Source organism: Hevea brasiliensis, chromosome 3 (assembly GCF_030052815.1).
Source record: "Hevea brasiliensis isolate MT/VB/25A 57/8 chromosome 3, ASM3005281v1, whole genome shotgun sequence".
Lineage (NCBI taxonomy): Eukaryota > Viridiplantae > Streptophyta > Magnoliopsida > Malpighiales > Euphorbiaceae > Hevea > Hevea brasiliensis.
This window is the reverse complement of record NC_079495.1, coordinates 85,242,855-85,267,668: the sequence shown is the minus strand read 5'-3', so window position 1 is coordinate 85,267,668 and position 24,814 is coordinate 85,242,855. Positions and strand designations below refer to the sequence as shown.

Sequence of the window (24,814 nt, the reverse complement as noted above, 5' to 3'; positions counted from 1 at the left end):
AGGTCTTATAGCCATCAATTGGTCAACATATCACAAAACTCTAATTTTCACCAAACCCTAATTTCCCAATTTCCCAATTTCATGCAATCCATGCAATTCACTTCACTAATCATGCACACAACTTCATTTAAGCTAGAATTCCACCTCAATTCAATTAAAAACACATCAAACCCTCAAGTTCTTATGCTGGCTGAATTTCCCTTTCCCCCCATACAAGCATGATTTTTCAATTTTTCATTAATTTAGACTTATTTCTATGAGTATACAACAAATTAAATTAAAAGAGTGGCCTACCTTTATTGGGGTTCTTCCAACTCTTCTAATCTTAAAGTTTTCTTCCAATCTTTTGCTCCCAATCTCCTTATCAAAGTCTACTTAGAAGTTTTCAAGTGGTAGACTATGAAAAATATGGGGGAAAAGGTGGTTATGTGAAGCTCAAGTAGCTTAACAATGGTGGAAATGGTGAGGGAATGGGAGAGAGAGAGTGGCCGGTTGCCTAGGTAGAAGAAGATGAATTTTTTCTTTTTAATTTCTATCTTATCCTATTTATATTTACCCAAAAATAAATTAATTTAAATTATAATTTTAATTGTGTCATGCTTACCTCATGGTGATGTCATAATTCAATTAGATTTTTGGATTTTCTATTTCTTTCTCTTTTCTTTCCCTGCACTTCTCTATATTTTTAATTATTTTTTATTATTTTAATCTCATACATTTTAATGGACATTTAGGTCAAAAGTCACCTCTAGGTGTGAATTAACCAAAATGCCCCTCATCGGTTTCAATTCATCTTTTAATAACACTCGATAACTCCTTGAGTTCTGATTCCCTTGTTTGAGCTTGTTTTCTTTTCTTTTCTATGGTTTTTACGTTCCCATTAGTTTTGCAATTATCCCTTGACCTAAGGTGTCATGAGGTCCCATACGAATTTAGGGTTGCAACTGAGCTCACAGTCGTTTCCCGGGTCAGTCACCCATCGCCGGGACCTTGGCTCATTTAACCCATTTATGCTTCATTTCTTTTATTTTTATCCACCTTCATTTGATCTTTATCATTTTCGTTTATAATTTCTATATGTGATCTAAGTATAGTTCTAGACATTCTAGCTGTCTGGACAGACTTTAGTCATCGGAATAGTAGAATGTACAAGACCACTTAGTGGGGTATTACAAAGTAAGTCATGAATTCTGTGCTTCTGGCATCCATTATATGTTATGTTAAGAGTAAGTCTTGAGAAGCTCCTTTAATGGCTGGGCATATTAGATGTATATGTTGGCTGGGAGACCACTGGTGACATGAATTACCTTGACGTGAATTATTTGCATTGTGAAAACATCATATGGCTGTTGCGTTGCATATGTATGTATAAAATTGTTTTAATATATTTTTTCTCCCCCAAAGTACGCTTTTACTTACTGGGCCCCTAAAGCTCACTCCCTTTCTTTCTCTTCCCCTTTCAGGGACAAGAATTGAACATATAGTCAGCATGTTTGGGTTATGAGTTCCAAAGGCTATTGCCTTATATGTTGTAAAAGAAATATGTGAAGGTTAAGGAACTCTTGATGATAAGTAATTATATAAAGATTTAGTGTGCTTATATCTAAATGTTTTATGATATGAATAAATTGTTTTAATTATTTAAATGTGTTTTTTAATGGACATGGCCCCACCATTGTTTATAAAAGTGATGCTGAGACTTGCTATGGGTTGGCTTCTCGCCTACCTGTTCCCTTAGTATTGGTAGTAGACCCGGATTGGGCTGTTACAAATTCAATGATGATAAGTGTTTGTGGGGTTCTTGATGATGCTGAGGAGTGGCAAATTACTAAGTGAGCAATGAAGAAATGGCTCGATAAGCTTAAAGTTGTTGTCTTTTAAGCTGCTGACTTATTGGATGTGATCACTTATAAAGCACTACAATTGGAGTTGGAAGCTGGCTCTCAAACTGGTACTGATAAAGTATGAAACTTTTTCTCTTCTGTTAATCCATTTAAGAAGGGAATGGAAGAGAAATTGGGAGAGATTCTTGATCGACTTGAATATTTAGTTAGACAAAAGCATGCCTTAGGTCTAAGAAAGGGTATTGGGGAAAACCTATCTTCACATAGAATGCCTATAACTTGTCCTGTAGATGAATTTGGTGTTTATGGTAAGGATGATGATAAGGAAGTCATCATGAGGTTGGCAAAACCACCTTTGCCCAGCTTGTTTACAATGACAGCAAAGTGTAGTAGTGAATTGATATCAAAGCTTGGGTTTGTGTTCATGAAGAATTCCATGTTTCCAAGATAACTAAAGACATTATTAAGGAGGTCACCAGAGAGATTTGAGAGGCTAAGACTTTGAATCAGCTTCAACTTGAGCTAAAGGAGAGATTAATGGAAAAGAATTTAGAGAATTGGTAATCGAGAAGTGTGACACCCCTTACCCGTCTACAGTATATCCGAGTAAGATATGTCACATAGTGTACCGGAACACTCTATTTTATCTCAATCATTTTATTCTTCCTTAATTTATTTTTATCATAGTTTTGAATATAATTTGTGAAATATAATTCATTTAAGTCATTTATTGAAATTATAATTTATTTGAGGTTCCAAAATTTTATAGAAAATCTAAAAATGGAGAAAATCTGAGTTCTTGAAAACACTTCCAATAATCATTTGCAATCATTCGCAAACTCCAATAATCATCAAAATCTCAATATTTTTCAACAACATTTCCATTTCTCAATCATTCATTTCTCATGGTATTTATATATAAGCAATAAATAAATACTTAATTTTCCATTCATAAGCACAATTTTCACTATTTACATTAACATCAAAATACATTACATAAGTCTCAATTACACAAGAGAAAATAAAAGTTAGTTACAAAATATTAAAATGAAACCTAGTGTCCTACCAATGCACTGAAGATGGTGAGGTGACACGGACACTATGGGAGGTCTCACGATCTCGGAACCTACGCATGGCAAAAGCAACGCGCTAAGCAATAATGCTTAGTGGTGCCAATAATAAAATAAAAAGAAATAACAGAAAATAAATATGCAGTGAATGTATTGATGTCTCATTGCAAATAAATTTTTGATGAGTATTTGTAGTCGTACTTATTTTGTATTGGTTATATTCATTATTTCATTAAATTTATCCACTTTCATTTTTGGATGCCCAAGTAACCTATCTTTGGAGGTATCAAGTACCTCGTCACACCATCAACATATGTATCTGTAAGTGTGACACCATATCCAAGTAAGCAATGTCACGCACACTCTATTTTGCCTTAATTAATTTTTATCATGGTTTTGAATATAACTTGTGAAATATTATTTATTTAAGTCATTTATTGAAATTATAATTTATTTGGGGTTCCGAAAATTTTATAGAAAATCCGGCAGAGTACCGGCTAAAAATGGAGAAAACAGTTCTTCGGAACCTGTGAAAAACACTTCCAAAATCATTTCCAAACAATCCCAACTCCATTTTATCAACAAAGTCTCAACATGATTTTCAACAACCTTTCCATTACTCAAACATTCATTTCTCATAGTATTCAAACATAAGCAACAAATAAATATTCAAAATTTTCCATTCACAAACACAATTTTCATTATTTACATGAACATCAAAATACATTACATAAGTTCAATTACATATGTGAAAATAAAAGTTAGTTACAAAATACCAAAATGAAACCTAGTGTCCTACCAATGCACTGTAGGTGGTGAGGTGACACGGACACTATGGATGGTCTCACCCGGTCTGCGGGCTCTCGATCAGTATCTCCAGAACCTACGCGTGGCAAAAGCAACGCGCTAAGCAATAATGCTTAGTGGTGCAATAATAAAATAACAGGAAATAGCAGAAAATAAATATGTATTGAATGTATATGTCTTATTTGTTTTGTATTTGTACATCCATTTATTTCGTTAACTTTATCCACTTTCATTCTTTTGGTTGCCCAAGTAACCTATCTGGATAAGGGTATCTAGTACGTCACACCATCGGTCACATGTGCATCTCCAGACTAATAAGTAATGACAATAGGCACAAGGCCAAATATCAACAAAGGTCGAATGGCTAAAAGCCATGAAATCACGAATGGCATAATGCCATGTGCGATCGCTAACTGAACCCTATTGGCATGCCAAACTATCCAAACTAATCTTGTTAGGTATACTAGGGCATTTGATACTTTTGAATTCTTCAATTTTTGAATTTCAAGTTTGGTGTCACTATTCACTTCATTAGTCAACAAAAATGTTGACTTTTGGATAGAAAATAGGTGCATTGGTTTTAACACTCCCAATGTACCACATTTTGCATTTAAAACTTGTTGGAATTAATCACCAATACCATTTCTAAGCTTAGCACTAAGGGAGCAGAATTTTCAGTTTTTGTACCCCAAATTTACTATTCCATTAGTGACTGTTACAGTGGGAATTTGAGGAAATGGTAAACATGAAAGTTGTTCCTTATTTTGTCTAGTTGAATTTCTTTTTTTGAATCACTCCATTTGGAGTTTTGTAGCTCCAGATATGGTCCAAAAATCACAGCTGGCCGGATTGCAAAATTGCAGAATTGACCATATCTACAGTGCAGTGAACAGTGACTATCACTGCCTTGTTGGATAGGTTCTGGTCATAATTTGGGGTAGGTTTCTTCATGAAAGTTGTTTTTCTATATCTTATCTTGTTGCTGTAAAACTTTCAGGTCAATTGGGCCATTCTACAGTGAGTTATGGCCAAATGAACAGTTTGGTCATTCTGCAGAATCTGATTTCAGGGTATCCGGATTGGGGCCAATTTTTAGTCCACTTGCTTTGGTCTTTGGGCATGGTTTCTTCAGAAAAATTGTGCCATTATATGTCTAGTTTCATGTCCAATTGGCCAAACACCAATTGAACCTACACAGCCAAAGTTATGGCTGTCCAAGTGGGCTGGAATCACAGCCATCCTGCTGGTTACACTAGGCAGCCTACCAAATCAATTTGTAACACTATACTTCACTCCAAATTATGGTCAACTTACCTCATATGGTCACTAATTGACCCTTAAAATGTTCATTCACCATTACATAAGTGAAACTCAAATTTCCTTCAAAACCCTAATTCCTAAGTTCTCAAATCTTACAATATACATGCCATTAAAGTTCTTAATTCACTTATACACATCAAGGGACATCCCTAGCTTTTAATTCCATTCAAAGACATCAACTCAAGAAAGTTCATGGCTGTCAAAAATTTGAAGAAACTCTAACATGTATAATTTGCTTCAAATTTTACAATTCCTTAACTTAAATTGATGTTCTAACAAGAATTAAAAGAGTGAGAGAGAAAAATATGGCACTAACCTCTTTGCTCAACTTATTGAACTTGTGAAAACTCTAAAATTTCTCCTCTTTGTGGCTGCCTAGAGCTTCCTTAGGGTGTGTGGATAAGTTTTAGTGAAGGTGACTTAGGGTTTTGGGGTGAGGAAAGCATGGGAATTGAAGCTTTTAAGAACCAAAAATGGAGGAGCATGGGTGATAAGGGAGTTCGGCCAAGATGAAAAATAAGGAAGAAGGAGCAGAATTTAGGTTAATTAAATCCCTTTTTAACTTTTATAATGAGCCTTGTTGCTTTATGATTGGCTTAGAGTTTTTTCTTTTTCTTTTTTGATGACCTCATGCTTACTTAATAAATCAAATTTACCTTCATTTCTTTTCTTTTCTTTACTACTTATTTTTAATTAAATTTTTAGCAATATTTATTCATATTTTAGATCATAATAATTATTTACTTAACTGAACAAGTCGGCCAAAAATCGTCTCTGAAGGCGAAATGACTAAAATGCCCTCCGTTTGGCTTAACGGGTCGAAATTGTCTGTATCGATTGAAAATTTTTTCTAAATATCTTCTTGGCATTCTAATGCCATAGGATCCTCAATGACCCTTCTCTGGAGTCCCAAAAATTATTTTATAAATTTTTTCTTGGGTCTAGGGCTCCTAGTTGACAGCAACTTCCCAGATCGGATTACCCATCGCTTGGGCACCGGCTCATTTGACTTAGTTGTATTTTATTTCTAAAATTTTTACTAAATTTTTCTTATTAATATTTGAGTTAATTATGGTTCCTGACTTTAGTTTAAATATTTTTCCGGATGTTCAGAATGTACGGAGTTGCTACAGGGAGGGTGTTACAGTAAGAACATTAGGCACAAGGCCAAGTATCAAAATAATGTCAGAATGGCTAAAAGCCATGAAATCACAGAATGGCATAATGCCATGTGCAGTACTGCTAACTGAACCCTATTGGTATGCCAAGCTATCCAAACCAATCTAGTTAGGTATACAAGGGCATTTTACACTTTTGAGTTTTATAATTTTTGAATTTCAAGTTTTGGTGTTATATTCACTTCATTAGTCAACCAAAATGTTGACTTTTGCGTAGACATTAGGTACATTGGTTTTAATACTCCCAACATACCACATTTTACATTCAAAATTTGTTGGTATTGGTTGCCAATACCATTTCTATGCTTAATGTTAAGTAAGCAGAATTTTCAGTTTTCATGCCTCATTTTTAATGTTCCATTAGTCATTTTTGCAGTGGGAATTTGACAAAATGATCAACATGAAAGTTGTTCCTTATTTTGTCTAGTTGAATTTCGTTTTTTGAATCACTCCATTTGGAGTTTTGTAGCTCAAGTTATGGTCCAAAAACCACAACTAGCCGAATTAGAATTTTTCTGGACTAACCATATCTATAGTGCAGTGAACAGTGACTATAACTCCCTTGTTGGATAGGTTCTGGTCATAATTTGGGGTAGGTTTCTTCATGAAAGTTGTTGGTCTATATTTTAGCTTGTTTCTGGTAAAATTTCAGGTCAATTGGACCTTTCTACATTGAGTTATGGCCAAATGAACAATCACTGTTCATTTGGTCATTCTGCAGAAATAGACTGCAGGTCACCCGGGTTTGGGTAAGCTTTTGGTCCACTTGGTTTGGTTTTATGGGCATGGTTTCTTCACCAAAATTGTGTCATTATGTGTTTAGTTTCATGTCCAATTGGCCAAACACCAATTGAACCTCTACAGTTCAAGTTATGGCTGCCCAAACCTGCTGGACTCATGTCCAATTCTGCAGGTCACCTAGGGCAGCCACACTAAACCTAAATCCCCTCACTAAACACACTTTATTTCTTGTTTACCAATAACTAAATGGTCACTAATTGACAATTAAAACTCACTTTCATCATTACATGATCAAAGTCTCAATTTCATGCTCAAACCCTAACTCCAATTTCCAATTCATGGCATACACACACAAAACTCATACCAAATCACTTTATGCATCATCTATACTCATCAATAACATAATTAAGCCACTTAATTTCATCAAAAACCAACAATCCTTAAACTTTCTCATGGCTACCAAATTTATAGATTTCATTTACTCAAGTTTTTCTTTTAATTTCACACAATTTCTACTTGATTTAGCATGCTTACAAGATTAAAGAAAGAAAAGAAATTGTTTAGGGCACTAACCTCTTGTAGCTCAAATCCAAGCCAACCAAGAATTTAATTTTTCTTCACTTTCTTACTCTTTCTTGGCTGCCAAATACTTCTCCTTGGTGTGGGTATAATTTTTAGTGAAGGGAGGATAAGCTTTTAAGGTGAATTAAAGTGGGAAATGAAGCTTAAGGGAGTTTTAATGGTGGAACCTCTTCTCTCTCTCTCTCTCAACGTTTTTTAGGCTGCCCAAAGGTTGAAGATGCAGATTGGTTTTTCAAATTTTTGGTCTCTTTTATCTCTTTTAATGAGTTTAACAAATTGTGATTGGTGGATAGGTTTTTAATGACATCATATGATGTCATTATTAGGTATTTTCTTTTATTTTCTTTTCTTTTCATCTCTACTCATTTTCAATTTAATTTTTAGTAATGTTTATTCACATTTTATATCATAATAATTATTTACTTAACTGGACAAGTCGGCCAAAATTACCTCCGAAGGTGAAATGACCAAAATGCCCTCCGTTTGGCTTAACAGACCAAAATTGTCTGTACCGATTGAAAAATTTTTCTAAATATTTTCTTGGCATTCTAATGCCATAGGAACCTCAATGACCCTTCTCCGGAGTCCCCAAAATTATTTAATGAATTTTTCCCCGGGTCTAGGACTCCTAGTTACGAGAACCGCAACTTCCAACTAGGTTACCCATCGCTTGGGCACCGGCTCATTTGACTTAGTTGTATTTTATTTCTAAAATTTTTGCTAAATTTTTCTTATTAATATTTGAGTTAATTATGGTTCCTCACTTTAGTTTAAATATTTTTAGGACGTAGAATATACGGAGGGTGTTACAAGAAGAGGGAAAAAGGTTTATAGTTTACAGTTTTTGGTTTTTATTTTGGCTTATGAGGGTTTTGATTTAGAGAACCAAAATAACCATGGTTTGCTGATGTGGAAATAATTTTTTTTAAGAATATTAAAAAATTCCAGGTGTCATGATAGGTGACCTTGGTCAAATTGAATTAGAGTTTAGGTTGCAATAGTGATAACTAACTAAGATTCAGTTACACACAAATTAAATTTTTTATTACAATCATGAAAATAAAAAAAAATGAATTTTTTATCCAATGGGAGTAAAATAATTTATATGGTATGGTAAATTAAAAATAAATTAGCATGTATAAATTTATGAGTCTTACAAAATTATAAACTATATAGTTTTTTCTTTTAAATAATTCAGTAGCTGTAATTACATATATAGTTTTCATATCATATGTTTATATAAATTAACATGATAGTATATAATTTTTCTAAAAGAATATTATTAAACTGTAGAATAATAAGAAAAAGGAATACCATTAATTCTCCATATTCAATGTTTAATTATTTTTCTAAGAACTCTATAAAATAAAACAATTAGATATACATTATTTGCAGATATTGTATCGATCATTTCTTAACTTATGCGGCTATTTTATTTCAATTACTAAAATTTAATTTATTAAAATAAAATCCGTCAATTTTAGTTTTATTTAAAAAAAAAATTCCAATGACCTGTAATAACATATTTCTACATTAAAAAGAATAAAATTACTCTTTTGCCTTCTTTTTTTTTTCCTTTTCTCTTTTTTACCTTTATGTTTAAATTAATTAATAATAATTATCAATAATTATTTTATTTTAACTAAATTAATTAATAAAATTATTAGTTATATATATTATTTATTATTATTAAAATTTAATTTGTAACAATCTAGAAAAATAATAATATAATATTAATAAATTATAAATTTTAAAATAATATTTTACTAATATATGATATTTTATCAATATTTTAATTTTTATATAAAAATAATAAATAATAAATAACATATTTATTTTAATAAAAAAATTAATTTAAAAATTTTCTATCATAGGTTAAAGTTATTTTTTTAAAATAAAAATAAAATTAAAGAATTTTATTTTAATAAATTAAAATTGAATATCACCTAAATTGAGTTAAGTTGGTACAATTTATCAAAATGTTATCCACCAAGGGTGTTCCATTTGATTGGTGCAGAGGAAGAGGACACATGAGGAAGGTTCGTTGGGGTTGGGAGGAGGACACAGAAGCATATGATCCAGAAGCTTCGTTAGGAATAATAATTTTTGCCTAACAGGGAAGAGATTCTTTGCCCACACCAACACATTTTATGAGTTAGGCAGATTTTTGGTCACGTGAGCCTAAATCGTGCTAGCATATAAGCATATTCTCTCGCATATTCTACCCTGTTTGTTTGCCTGGGTATTATTCTCCATTCGGTAATTCTTTCAATTATATTGTACAGCATTTTATGTTTTCCATCACAGTACAATTTCAGAAAACTCCTAAGATTAATCCAGCCAGAAAATAAATATTTTATTTTATTTATTAAAATTCAAATTTTAAATTAAAATAATAAAAAATGTATTCGTATTAACATTATTTAATTATTTAATTAATTATAAAAGTAAATTTAATTACATAATATGATTCCTATAATATAGAATGAGGAATAAACGTAGAAATGAGGGATAATATCATAATTGGACATTTAATTTTTTTAAATCCTTAATATGTCAATTACAAACTTCACACATTAATAGAAACTAGGTAAATGTTTATAGTATCTACAAATTTAATAGAAATTATATATATTTAATTTAAATTTTAATATTTCATTTTTTATCAAAATTATTTTTGTATTTTTTTTATAAAATTTTGATTATTAAAATTTATAACATGATACTTTTACTTTAATACTTTATTTTTAATTTTTATATATTTAATTTAAATTTTCAATAAAATTACATTTATTATCACTCTTGCAATCCATTTTTTATGAAAATAAAATTAGTAAACATATATAATTAAACTATCATCACTCATAAATAATAAACATTGAAAAAGGTTAAAAAAAATATAAAAATGTCATCTTAGTGATCTCTAGTTAAATAATTTTCAAACTTGTAATATTTAAATACAATTAAATAAATATAGTTTCATATTTTATAAATTTTAATTATAATTATAATATATAAATTAAATTATTTTTTAAAATAATAATAATTATAATAATTAAATAATAATCAATATTATAATAAAAATATTTACTTACGTTACAATATGTATTAATTAATCTAAGAAATGTGAGTTTAGACAAATAAAATAATTTTATAAAACCTATTGAGGCAATTTTAAAATGACATTTGAAGGCATCTAAAAGAAAAATGTCCTACTTTATATATAGATGGACGAATAAGCAATTTTGCAAAATTTTTTTAATACTCTCTCAACAAAATTTTTTCCTAGACGAAATTTATTTATTTAGTATTTTGATTAATCGAATAACAAACTGACATATATCTTCCATAAAAATTTTCAATATCCTAAGAAAAATTTAAAAGTGTAAAAGTGAATCTTATTAACTTTCATTTACATAACAATAATTTATTTTCTAGAAAAGCTAGATGCATAAATTTGTAAATTAATAAAAAATATTATTTTTTATTATAATTAATGCTAATCGAGATTTAAACTCGAGATTCTATACTTGTAATACTAAACTCAGTTAATATTATTTAAAAGCTTAATTTGTAAATTTTTAAATAATAATAATAATAATAATAATAATAATAATAAATATTTTTGAAAATCAAAATAATAATAATTTTGATTTCAAAGATGCATAGATGTATCTAAAATTGATGAAATTATATTTTTGGAAAACTTTTTATAAATTTTAATTTAATAATATTATAGTTATCAATACTTTCTATAGTACTTTATTTTATATAAAATATAATTATTTTATTATAAAAAATAAAATAATTTAATATAAATTTATAACCAATGAAATTTTTGTAAAATGATTTTATTTAATTGAGTATATTATAAAAAAATGATATTTTTATAAAAAAAATGCGAGAATAAATATATGAATTTGTGAAGCGTAATAAATCAGAAATGGCATCTATTTCTTCCCCTGGAATTTGATGCGTGAAGTGTCTCTGACGTAATCCGTAACTCGCAGTTGCAGATAGTGTCTATGTATATAAGCCGAACAAAGCCTCCATTTTGTTTCTGCGAGTGCTTTGACGCTAAGGCTCCTCTCAAACTCGAAGAAACCGTTTCACATTTCATCATCTTCATCACCCACTAATCCACTTCTTCTCACAATGGCCGAAAATGGTACGACCCCATTATGTTTTTCCTCATTTTTGCTATGTGGGTCTTTGATTTGTCTCTGCTTATTTATTTATTTATTTTGAAGGTTCACTCTCTGAATTCCTGGAAACTGCTGTTGAAGCAGCCAAGAGAGCTGGCGAGGTTAATCAAAATTTTTCTTTATTTTTTTAAACCAAATTTTAGGTTTTTTTTTTAATTGTTATTATTGTTGTTGTTGTTGTTGTTGTTTTGGTGGGTTCAGATTATCTGCAAGGGATTTTACCAGACCAAGCATGTCGAGCACAAAGGCCAGGTACCTTGTTTTTTTTTCTTTTAATTTTATACGGGACTTCTTCTTCTCTTGTTCTCTTGCATTCGTTTCCTCAAAGTTTCAGTCTTGGAAAACGAATAGGGAAAAATGTTGAGGCATTAAATTCACATCCATGCTCTGTTTATATGACAAAGGAACTCTTGGCAATGTAATTGAAAGCTAAGAGAATGATGGAAAAGGGAATGCTTGTACGTTTTCCGATGCAGATTCACAAATGTCCAGAATGGCCATATTCAAGAATTTTGGTGTTAGGATAATTAATGTTTTTCTAGGATAGTAAACTGGAATGATTGATTACTTGAAGACACTTATACTAGGGGTAATGTGTTTTTTTTTTTTTTTTTTTTTTTTTATTATTATTATTATTATTATTATTATTATTATTATTATTATTATTATTAATTGTGTCACCGGATTAGTCTAGTAGCGGCCTCAGTTATTTATTTATTTAATTAATTTTTAACATGCATATTCCAATCAACAGATTTTATGTCCAACAAGCTGCACTGAGAATGATGTAATATAATTCCTCATAATTCCATGTTGTTCTTTCTTTTTCCTTTTCTTTCATTTGGGGAATGAGGAGTGATGCTGTTAGGGGTTTGAAGGTTAGGGAAGAGAGGGGAGAAAGATATTTATTTATTTATATGAGAAACTTGGAACTAAAGAAGAGGAGAAAGATATTTATAGATTAGCAAGGAGGAGAGAAAGGAAATGTCAAGATCTAAATCAAGTTAGGTGTATTAAGGATAAAGAAGGAAAAGTGTTGGTGAAAGATGAGGATATTAAAGAAAGATGGAGAAATTATTTTAATGATCTCTTTAATAATAATCAAAATGGTAATAGCGTGAATATAAACTATAGAACAATAGAAAAGAATGTGAATTATACTAGAAGGATTAGATTTTTAGAAGTAAATGTAGCACTTAAGAGAATGAAAGTGGGTAAAGCCTATGGATCCGATGGAATACCAATTGAAGTGTGGAAGTGTTTGGGAGTTATGGAAGTGGCATGGTTAACTAAATTATTTAATAAGATTTTAAACTCAAAGAAAATGCCTGATGAATGGAGGAGGAGTATTTTAGTACCTATCTTTAAAAATAAGAGAGACATACAGAGTTGTTCAAACTATAGAGGAATTAAACTCATAAACCATACTATGAAGTTGTGGGAGAGAGTTGTGGAGCATCGACTACGTCATGATACTTCTATCTCTCTCAATCAATTTACCTTCATACCCGATCGTTCAACTATGGAAGCGATCTCTCTCATTAGAAGCTTGATAGAGAAATATAGAGATGTGAAGAAAGATCTACATATGGTTTTTATTGATTTGGAGAAAGCTTATGATAATGTTCCAAGAGATGTCTATATATGTATGAAGGAGCAAGTACTATTATGCGCACAATGAGAGGATACACAAGAGATTTTCCGATCTTAATTGGATTACACCAAGGATCAGCTATAAGCCCTTATCTTTTTACATTAGTTTTAGATGAATTGACAAAACATATACAAGAGAATATTCCTTGGTGCATGATATTTGCGGATGATAGTGTTCTGATAGATGAGACACGTGAAGGAGTCAATAGAAAGTTAGAGCTTTGGAGAAGTACTTTAGAGTCAAAGGGCTTTAAGTTAAGTAGAATGAAAACAGAATACATGCATTGCAAGTTCAGTGAAGGCCAAACTGGTGATATAGAGGAGTTAGTTTGGATGGAGTGGTACTGTCCCAAAGTAATCACTTTAAATATCTCGGCTCAGTCCTTCAAGTAGATGGGGGATGTGAGGAGGATGTTAGTCATCGGATTAAAGCCGGATGGTTGAAGTGGAGACGTACCACGGAAGTTTTATGTGATCGCAAGATTCCCAATAAGTTGAAAGAAAAATTTTACCGTATAGCCATATGACTGGTTATGTTATACGGTAGTGAGTGTTGGGCACTGAACGAGTCGTATGCGTCTAAGATAAGAGTTGCAGAGATGAGAATGTTAAGGTGGATGAGTGGCTATACTAGATTAGATAAAGTCCGTAATGAGAGTATTAGAGAAAAGGTAGAAGTGGTACCAATTGAGGATAAGTTGAGAGAAGGGAGATTGAGGTGGTTTGGTCATGTGAAGCGTAACATATGGAGGCTCAAGTTAGACAAGTAGAGCATATTAGGTTAGAGGATAGAAAGAAAAAAAGGGGTAGACCTAAATTGACTTGGATGAGAGTAGTACAACATGACCTAGAAGTATTACATATTTTTGAGGATTTAACCCAAAATCGTTTAGAGTGGAGAAAGCGAATACATATAGCCGATTCCAAATTTTTAGGATAAAGGCTTAGTTGAGTTGAGTTGAGTTGAGTTGTATAGGTAAATGAACATGAATATGTGCATGTAGTTCCCATAACCTTTACTTTTATTCTCAACTGCAGGTTGATTTAGTCACAGAAACTGATAAGGCTTGTGAAGATCTCATTTTTAATCATCTCAGACACTGTTACCCTACACATAAGGTTGACTCCTATAGTTCCCTTTTTGTCCATCTCGTTAATGAAGTTCTAGATTTTTTGCCCATTGTGGAGTGTGTTTTCTCCTCAGAGTACTATTTGTTTACTGGTTTTTTTCTTAGTTAATTGGGGAAGAAACTACTGCTGCCTATGGTATTACAGAGCTGACTGATGAACCCACGTGGATAGTTGATCCTCTTGATGGAACAACCAACTTCGTGCATGGGTAAATGACATTTTCCCTTTTGTTTACTGAAGGTGATTTGTTGTTTATTGCATAGTCCATACATAATTTTTATTACTTTCTTGTCAAAATGTATTTGATTTTTTTAGGTTTCCCCTTGTCTGCATTTCTATTGGTCTTACAATTGGAAAGGTTCCTACTGTAGGTGTTGTTTACAATCCAATTTTAAATGAGGTGAGAATTCTTATACATGAGGCAGATATTGGTTTCAGATTTTACATGGATAGAAATATTATGTCGAACATGCGAGACTATCCAATTGATTTATCTATTGCCTGAGTGATAATTCCAATTTCAATGTCTCATTCAAGTGCACCTATCAACATATGATGAACACTAGTTGATTAACGATTTCGATCTGCTTTAAGAATTTGGGGCTGTCGTTTTTAAATGCTGAGTGAAACTGAACCTAATTGTCACAAGGAAATTTTTAAGCATGTCTTTCATATTACTTCTTGCCCATAACTTGGACATGGTTGGATGCTAGAGTCACTATATGATTGACATGTCAAAGTTGTTTCAATTTTAAATTATGTCATAATATTTGTTACTTCGCAAGAAAAGTTAACATTTTGGACTTTTTTCATGTAGCTTTTTACTGGCGTCCTTGGAAAAGGTGCTTTTCTTAATGGCAACCCTATAAAAGGTAACCAAGTTGACTATCGTCAATCTCATGTGTTGATGCACATGTTTTGTTTTTTCTTTTCTTTTCCCCCACAATGTTTAATAAATGCATTTTTGTTCTTAAATTTACAGTATCATCACAAACGGAGCTTGTGAAGTCTCTTCTTGCAACAGAGGTTTGTGTTTTAGCCATTTCTTTGTCTACTTGCCATTGACGTCAGTTTTGTTTTGATACAACCATGCAAAAGGTAGAACTAAAATTGATAAAGTTCATAGACAATGAATTACTACAACTAGCCAAACATGTCTGCAGTGTTAAACAAATTAATTACATGGAATTGTATTAGAAACTCGAGATAAAAAATTCCGCCTTTTCCCAACAGTGTCTTTCAGCTTGCCAAAAGTTACGTTTTTAGTTGTATGTATAATTTATATTTATGTTGATTTTATTTCAGCCTGTGAATAGTTAAATCATTGTATAACTTTCTGTCATCTTAGATGAATTATGCATTTCAGTTTTATTACATACTGTATGTTAGACATTCTGTGCTTTTAAGAGTCAGCAACCTTCTTGTCTTGTACATATGTATCTAATGACCAATAAAAGAACATTAGATTCATGTACAATCAAAATGAAGTCTGAGATTGCTTTAAGGCCTTAAATTTGGTTTTGCATTTTCCTTCTCTAACCAAAAACTATAATCTGGGAGGGATAATCATGTAAGAATATTGTGGCCCCATAAACTTTCATTTGTGTCGTGGATGTCTCGGTCATATAAGGGTGCACTTTGACACAAGATTTAACAGTAACAGAAGGTATTGTTGTTTTCATGGGACTTGTCTTATGTTAATGCTTAATTTCACAGATGGAAGGTAGTGTTGTTCACTTTATCTCTTTCGCCCTTTCTTTGTCCTTTTTGTGCATGTGAGGACCTCATATAGTCGTATGCTCCCTAATTTTGTTTCTGAAACTTCTTTGATCCTTCCTATTTGTATGGCAATTTTCTTGCACAGCACTAGTAAACTGCCCTCCTGCGTCTGAAAGTTTCAGGTCTGTGCTCTCTGAATGTAGTTTACAATATTTAATTTCACTGTGGCAATTAATATGGGGTGCTATAAGCTGTGTCCTTTTGTCCTTCCTATATGATGAACCTAAGTAGCACAAAAAAGGAAATAGGAAACGCCACACATACACACAGACACATAGTCATTTGTAATGATATTGTTATCTCAATATTACACTACAAACATTCATTTCAATAATTTAGTTAAGTGCAAAAACTCCATAAAATAAAGGTTTCTTCAATGATAGGTATATCAACACAAAATCATTAAATATAACTACAAACCCTTTTTGTCCTGAAAACTTTAATATCATGAACTGTTTTTGAAAGAGAGGTTTGGTTCCATTGTTTTGGTAAGAGTAAATAATGAAATATTAGGGTTATTTTCTTGGCTCATTTGCTCTCTCTCTCTCTCTCTCTCTCTCTCATACATTTTTTGGCTTAGTTAAAGACCGCTTAAAATTTTTTTAATTTGAAAACTAACCTTTTCAGTATCCTTGAAGTTGCTTCAAAATTTCCCTAAAGTTTCCAAAATTATACAAGAATAATAAAACTAGAAACATTTTTTAAGTTACTGAGATGTTTTCACAAAGTTTGTGTTCAAATTGGGCCCTCATGGGAACAGTGGCCTCATAATAGTTCCGAGCTTCATTAGGTTCAAGTCCATTCTTCTTTTCTTCAAGACCAATTCTTTTATACTTAATATTTTGATATTGAATTTCAATCCTACTGTGCTTAATGTGGAATCTTGTTGAGAACTGATCAAATTAAATTCTGCTAAGAGCAGGTTGGAACAAAACGTGATAAGGCTACCGTGGATGCCACTACAAACAGAATTAATAGCTTGCTTTTCAAGGTAAGACTAGAACTTGCTTCCATGCTTTGGTAAACAGTGCTGGGTTCCATAAGCTTCATAGCAGATTCTCTTCTTATTAGGTGAGATCCCTTAGGATGAGTGGTTCCTGCGCACTGAATCTATGTGGAATTGCATGCGGAAGACTTGATTTATTTTATGAAACTGGATTTGGGGGTCCATGGTATGTGCATGTTAATTATTTAAGCAAAATTTACTACATTACAGGCAACATTGATGTGATCTGCTCTGGTTATCAGGGATGTAGCAGGTGGTGCCGTGATTGTCAAAGAAGCTGGAGGACTTGTTTATGACCCGTGAGTGATAAATTTGCATATAAATCCTCTGTTTATGTTTTTTCTTCAAATTAACAAGGGAATAAAACTAAAGTGGATTAGTATAGTGCTCCATTGTGATTCCAAATGACACTATGGGCTCAATATTAAAAAAAAAAAAAAAAAAATTTTGCATGAGTCGTTGTCTTGTAACATCACAAATCAATTTATCAGTTGGGCATGCAATGGGTCAACTAGCAGGCCTTGATGTTGAAATCCATTAGAACACAAATACACCTACATTTTTTTTTAGAATATAATATTTATATTAAGTTGATGTTTGTTATACATCAGATCTGGTAAAGATTTTGACATCACATCTCAGAGAGTGGCAGCTTCAAACCCTCTCCTGAAGGATGCATTTGTTGAGGCTCTGCAGCAATCAGAATGAGAAGGCAACCATTTTTTTATAAAAATTACAAATTAGTTGCTGTTTAATAATTCAGTTCTTAGTCTTCTAAACAACTTCTAGCGGTGTCCTCGTTGGTTTTTATTATGATAGTTTAGAAGGGCAGCTAGCTGATATTTGTAATGATTCTGCCAAATGGCTTGTGCCATTTTAGCAATGCCAAATTATTTGTAGAATCAAAGTTGGTAAAAAAAAACAGTCTGTTGTACTTGAAATAAAACAAAGGGGTCTTAAATGTGTTTTTTAACTTGTTACATTGAAGATTTTTAAAGGGAATGTAAAGTTTTGAAGCTCCGCCTCCCAGCAATATGAGATATACACTCGATTACTGGACTGTCATAATTCTTTAATATGACATTTGCACCTTATGCAATTGTTCTTCAATAGCTCATGAATGCACTCACATTTAAAAGTGGTGAGTATTCATTGCTATTGAATTATAGACATTCTTGATTAAACTATAGACACTGGTGTTGTAGAGTGCATAATCAAACAGGGATCAAGCGATTTCAGAATATAAGAAGAGTCACTTCTAATCCTAACCTTCCGCTGTCCATAGAGTTTTCCCAAATGGTATTCATAAATATACATGAGATCCAAAACATACCTGAAAAACCCAAATATAACAGAGCAACCAGAAACCACAGCCTATGTTCAAATATCAGATCCCCTGGTTCCGCATATCGCTGTATCCATTGACCCCATTTGATGCAATGATGCCCTGAGGCATCTTTCCAGCACTATCTAATCTTCTCCTCTTCACCATTAGATACCATGTATAGCCTTCCAACCATACAGCAGTGAAGGCCAAAGCTGCGATCACACCAATGTAAGCGTTCTTCCACTTCTTTAAAGGGCTCAAGATCTCAAATCCTTTGAATATGTTAATGATGCTAAGAATAATAACATTATATCCAACTGTACGATGGTAGATGTTCCAGTAGAACCTGTACTTGTGATCTGGTTTTGGCCTTAGTAGCAAAGCGAACGCCTAAATCCGAAGCAAAGCGGCACCTTCTTTTAGGAAAACATATATTGAAAGATCACAGTAAATTTATAAAGGATAAGCATGAAGCATTTAACATTTGGGGCTCAAGGGTTAATGTACGCAGGCTTACTAATGTTTTGCAAAGAGGCTGATTCCGTAACTCAAACTTGTAAACTCTAGGTCACAAAAGGAGTATTACACCAAAGCCACTCATTTAATCACAGTAAATTATATGATGTAAACAAAATTTGAATACCTGAATAGTTCCAAGGCAGAAAAGGATGATTCCAATTGTTCTATGGGCATCATATTGTACACCAGAAGACTGGCTGCCGAGTTTGAGGCCGGTACCCCATCCAGCAACACCAAAAACATAGGCTATGGATTGGCAACTAACATGTAGGTAAAACCATGCTGGGTCTGCAGATTTGAATACCTTCAAATACCTTGCCATTAAAGCTCCAATAGGCATCATGATGCCCCAACTGACTGCATTTAGCACTCCATGAATCTGGAATTTTTATATCAAGTACTTTATCAGGATTTATGCAGAATTTGTAAACATTTCCATCAGCTAAATCCTAAATGTATCTGATAATCTCAAAATTTCTAAAGGAGACACCTAGCAGAAAAGTCACAGTAAATATCTAAGGGCAAAAACGACTCATATCTATAATAATATACTTTATTGTCAATAAAAACGCATGCACAAAACCAAAAACAGGGCTAGTAGAACCAGAACTGCTGAACTAGAACAATTAAACCAAAACTAAACCCAAATTTTAAAAAAATAATAACAATAAAAAAAAAATTATAGACCAAATATCCAAGTACTTACATTCCTCTTCCTGGTTCTGTCATTTCCTCCACTTTGCCCAACCGTCCCAGAAAGAAGGTTAACTGTCCCCATGGACTGCACATTAGCCCCAGTAGTGGAATGCACGTGAGGAGAGTCAGTAGAAACTGGACCCTCTTGCCAAACCTGGTTCACAGTGGCAGTCCCAATGTTTGAAATTCCCAAGGTAGCAAATATGATCATCTCATTGTTGGAATATGTAGCAGATAAATCTGTGACATCAAAGCTAAGCTTCCCTTCCTGCAGTGATGTCTGGTAGCTGCTTATGGGGGAAGTATAAGCTTTTATGGTTCCATCAGATTGTTGGAATGCAACAAGTGCTTGTGAACCCGCCATCCCAAGTGAAACAGGATTTATAGCCCAAGCAACCCATCTGGAGGAACTGATTCCTGTTTGCCTATATGCAATCTGAAGCTTGCTTGATGATGAATTATAGTTCCAATGCAGAAATGAGTTCAAATGAGGAAGATCATTGCATGCAATGAAGACTTGGTTGCTAGAGAAGGTATAGCTAGAACATGTTAGAGCAGATGAAGAGAGAATCATAGACATGAGAATGGAAAGAGTTAACACAAGTTTTAGCAATCCATCCATGGTTGCAGAAGACCCAGGAAAGCCAAAAATCAATCAAAGAAACAGATAAAACAAATAGAAGTTTCAGTATAAGGGTTGGAAGGAGAGAAATTAATGGAGTTCTAATGGAGATGAAACAAATGGTGGGTTTGGTCGGATTCTGTTGGGAAGGCTACACCTAAAACCAAAATGATTTGATTCACTTTCAAATTTACTTTACTATGAGTAAACATATGGGATTGAATTTTAGCATTTATAATGCTACTTGTGAACTTTTTTTTATAATTTTTCTTTTATTAAAAATCTAATAATAGTTTTCCCTCCAGCCTAACTTTTACCTTCTGGGTAAATTTTAATATCATTTATTAGTCTTCACATAAAAAAAGTGAAAATAAAATCTTTAAGAAGAAGGATATGCAAAATTATTATTTTAAAAAATTATATATATTTTTTATAATAATTATTTGTCATATAATATGTAAAACTTAATTCCTAATTTTTCTTCTAAAAAATTTTAATTTTAATTATAAAATATAAAAAATTTATAAATCTAGAGCATTTAGTAGAACTTAGTAGACTTTGGTGAGTGGAGGTTGGATGATTGGTTTCCCATTAGGAACAATGGCGCATGCAATTCACTAAAAAAATTCTTATATATAAATATATGTACTTAACACTCTTTTTTGATAGAAATTAAAATTAAATATTTTCAACTAAATATTTAAGTATCAAGATTAAATGATCAATCATTTTAATTAATATAGAAAAATGTATTTAATAATATTAATAATAATATAATAATTATTTATAGTTTAGGATAGACCTCATTAATTCAATTTTAAGGTATTAATATTATATTTTTAATATTTTTATTAATATTTTATTATTTATTTTTTATATATCGACCTCATAAATATTTCTAAACCTGTCATTGATTAAGAAGTCTTTCACTCGAAGAAATTATAACATATAATTATTATATGTACAATAATTTTATTATAGTGAATTCCATACAGAGATAAATACAGAAATAAATATAGAGAGTCAATATTTAAATATCAATTTATCTTCACTATCATACATAACATGTTAAAAGAAAAAGCATGTTATAACATAAAAATTATTTATAAGTGAATTTACAATATATTTTTCAGTAATTTCTTTAATATATAATAGTAAACAGTGAGAAAAATTTATTTTCAATTGACAAATGTCATTTAATTCTAAATGATGCATGCATTTATTTTGAATCTAAAATTGCACTAAGAATAAACAACTCTATTATATGATTATTAAATTTATTGTTTAAGAAATTAAGAGTCAAACACATCATTAAAAATGTCAACTTTGTAATGATATTTTATTAAAAAGTTAAAGTGTTATAGAAAAATTTTAAATTTAAGTTTTAAAAGTTTATGTGTAGAGATATTTTTAAATTAATTATAGTTTTAAGATAATAATTTATAATTATTATAATAAATAATAATTAAAATTTTTAATTTTATAGGAATAAAATAAATAAATATAAATTTTTATGCCACAAAAATTAGATTTTTTAGCTTTAATATTTAATTATTTTTATAATTGGTGATAAAATTAATTTTAAATATTAAATTTGACAAAATTATTATTCTCAAACTTAGAGAAAAATTTTTAGAGTCACTAAAATAATTAATCACTAAAATTAAAATTTTTAATAATTTAAGTATAAAAATTATTAAAACTTTCAATTTTTTTTAAAGGAGGAGCTTAACTTAGAAAAAAAAAAAAATACAGAGTTAGGGTCCCTCACCATGCATTTACGTTTACCAATAATCTCATATATATTTCATTATAATTAATGACTAAAATCTAGCTGTTAAATATTTGCATTTGCATTTGCAATTTTAGGACAAGGAAAATTTTTATAATTTGTTGCTTTAATTTTATTTTTGATAAATATTCAAAGTCCAAAAATAATTAATAAAAGGAAAATTTCTTTAAAAAGAAGCCACTATAAAATCGTCGAAATGAACCGTTTATACTTTGCGAGACAAATATGAGAAGTATAGGTTGGGATTAGGTACCTGATTAAATGAGTGGATTCCATGGATCTCTCTACTTTTAGAGAGAGAATATTTCTCTCAAAGTTTTTCTTTGCCGTTTCTCTCGAGTCGTCGAGCTTTTCATCTATTGAAGTCTTTCCTTGCCTTTCAGAGAAGGAGAAGACTCACCTAACTGTAGTTTATCTCATCTGCAATTAGGTTGAGAGTAAATAAGTCTTTTGGAAGTTATTTCTTGCAGATCTGTGAATCTTCATGGTGAGAATGATAATGAATAGATCTGTGTAGAGTTTGTCATAGCCGAATTAGAGAATCGGTGGCCTGTTATGTTTGGGAATGAAATCTGGTAGGGATTAAAAAGGTTGTTAGCGGTAGATCCCTGTGTCATTCGGTGTCTCCTTTTGACATCGAATCTATTGTCCTTGACGGGTAGCTCAGCAAGGGAAGTTTAGATCTTTGAAGGGCTCATTGTCTTTTCAGCGCGGCAGAGGAGAGAATGATTTGGCTACCAAATTGCTTTTTCTGTTTCAGGATATTTTTATGTTAATATTATTTATTTTAGATTTAGCTGTTTTGATTTTGTTGTGTAGGATGATATGTGGATATGGGGTTTGCCCATGGGAGAACTTTCAATTCCTTTCCTGGTCAAGCCAAAATGTATACCAGCCTTATCCACCTGCCACATAGAAGTAGGACTAGGTCAACTAGTGGGTGATCATGCTAAGGGATCCACAATTTTGGTCGCCGCGGAGGCACCCACTCCACCATCAGCATTGGTGTCTATGGTCTGCTGCTGTAGGTTGTCGTTTCTCCATTTGTCATCTTGCTGTCCGCGTGCATATTATACAGAGGACCCATAATTTTATGACACAGCGTTATTTTCATGTGCTCCAATGTTTATCCTATTATTTATACAATCACTTTTAATTTTATTTATTATTATACAATTAAGGGTTTATTTGATGATATTAATTTTTTTAATAATTATTAATTATTTTAATATTTATCAATTATTTTATTATGCTAATTATTTATATAATAATTTAAATAAAATATTTGATAAAAAAGTTTGTCAAACTCACTATTAAATATAAAAATAGTAACATATTTTTTATAATCAAAATACTCTCTTAAATAAAAGTTAGAATGAATAATATTTTTTGAACCACCTCTCAACCTCCAAATACAAATATAAATATTATGCCGCTAAATAATATAGTAAGAGAAGCAGTATTTTATTAGAGACAAAATACTAAATATCAACTTAAAAGTTATTACCGAAGAGCATCTAAAAATTAAAATATTACTCAATTTTCGTTATTTATATATTGGTAAATTTAATTTTCTTTTTAATACCAAAGATGAGATAGACCTTAGATATTTTAGCATGTAAGGTTTGAAGAAATATATTCCTAATTACTTTTTTATAGCTAACTAAAGGAATTATCCTAAGAGATAATGAAGTGGCGTTATAGTTAGGAAGCAAAAATTCAATAAAATAACAAATTGACATTGAAGCAAATTATGGAAGTAAATACTAATCCTTTGAATGGATTGGACTTTTAGTTTGGTTTCAAATAAATCAATTGTAAATATATATATATATATATATATATATATATATATATATATATATATATATATATATATATATATAATTGAATTTTTATGTAATTATATTTATTTTTTTAAAATAAAATTTTATTCAGTTAAAAAATATTTTAATAAAATTTTATTTTTAAAAAAATAAAAAATAAGCATGATTGTATGGAAATTTAATTATTCAAACTAACAAGTGATTGGATTAGTAGTGTGAAGTTGATCTCAGGGCAAAGTCAGGGATTTAAATCCTAGAGCCATCATTGTTAGGAGAATTTTACTACTCCTGACCGAAGTATGGGAAGTCACGTGCTAAAAAATTTAAAAAATAAACTTTCTATTTCAAACATGAAAATTGATAAAAAGAAATTAAAAATTATGAATATGAAAAACAAATTTAAATTTTGAACTAAAGCCACATGGTATTGGTTGCAAAGTATTATTAGTTTATTCCACAGTTAAGAGTTATTAGTTTAAAGGATGTTGATAAATGATAGAAATGTGTTAAACAATGAAAATTATATTATTACAAGAAAAAGTTTGCATTATGCTGCTAAAAAGGTTCTTTGTGTGCTTGAGCAGCTTCTTGTTTTAAACTACAAGCGTTTCAATGTTGAAGACAATGCTTGAATTGATGGGTTTAGGCATGTAAAGACAAACAGGATGTGCTGCATAATACTTGCGCATCAAACAAGTAAACATCTCTTCACGTCT

The 24,814-nt window shown here is 31.1% G+C and overlaps 2 protein-coding genes across 2 annotated transcripts; one reads left to right on the top strand and one right to left on the bottom strand.

Moving 5' to 3' along the window:
- Window positions 1–11,487: 11,487 nt before the first annotated feature.
- Window positions 11,488–18,332, top strand: LOC110667092 (inositol-phosphate phosphatase). Its single transcript, XM_021827824.2, has 12 exons — window positions 11,488–11,710; window positions 11,793–11,848; window positions 11,949–11,999; window positions 14,439–14,519; window positions 14,636–14,739; window positions 14,847–14,931; window positions 15,349–15,403; window positions 15,514–15,557; window positions 17,233–17,301; window positions 17,382–17,482; window positions 17,559–17,615; window positions 17,928–18,332. Exons 1-12 carry the CDS (start codon window positions 11,698–11,700, stop codon window positions 18,022–18,024), a joined length of 813 nt encoding a protein of 270 aa, XP_021683516.1. The 5' UTR covers window positions 11,488–11,697; the 3' UTR covers window positions 18,025–18,332.
- A 195-nt stretch (window positions 18,333–18,527) lies between these two features.
- Window positions 18,528–20,689, bottom strand: LOC110667091 (cytochrome b561 and DOMON domain-containing protein At5g47530). Its single transcript, XM_021827823.2, has 3 exons — window positions 19,869–20,689; window positions 19,287–19,541; window positions 18,528–19,033 (listed from the first exon to the last, which is right to left on the bottom strand). The coding sequence occupies exons 1-3, from the start codon at window positions 20,478–20,480 to the stop codon at window positions 18,704–18,706; spliced, it is 1,197 nt and encodes a 398-aa protein (XP_021683515.2). The 5' UTR covers window positions 20,481–20,689; the 3' UTR covers window positions 18,528–18,703.
- Window positions 20,690–24,814: the final 4,125 nt, after the last annotated feature.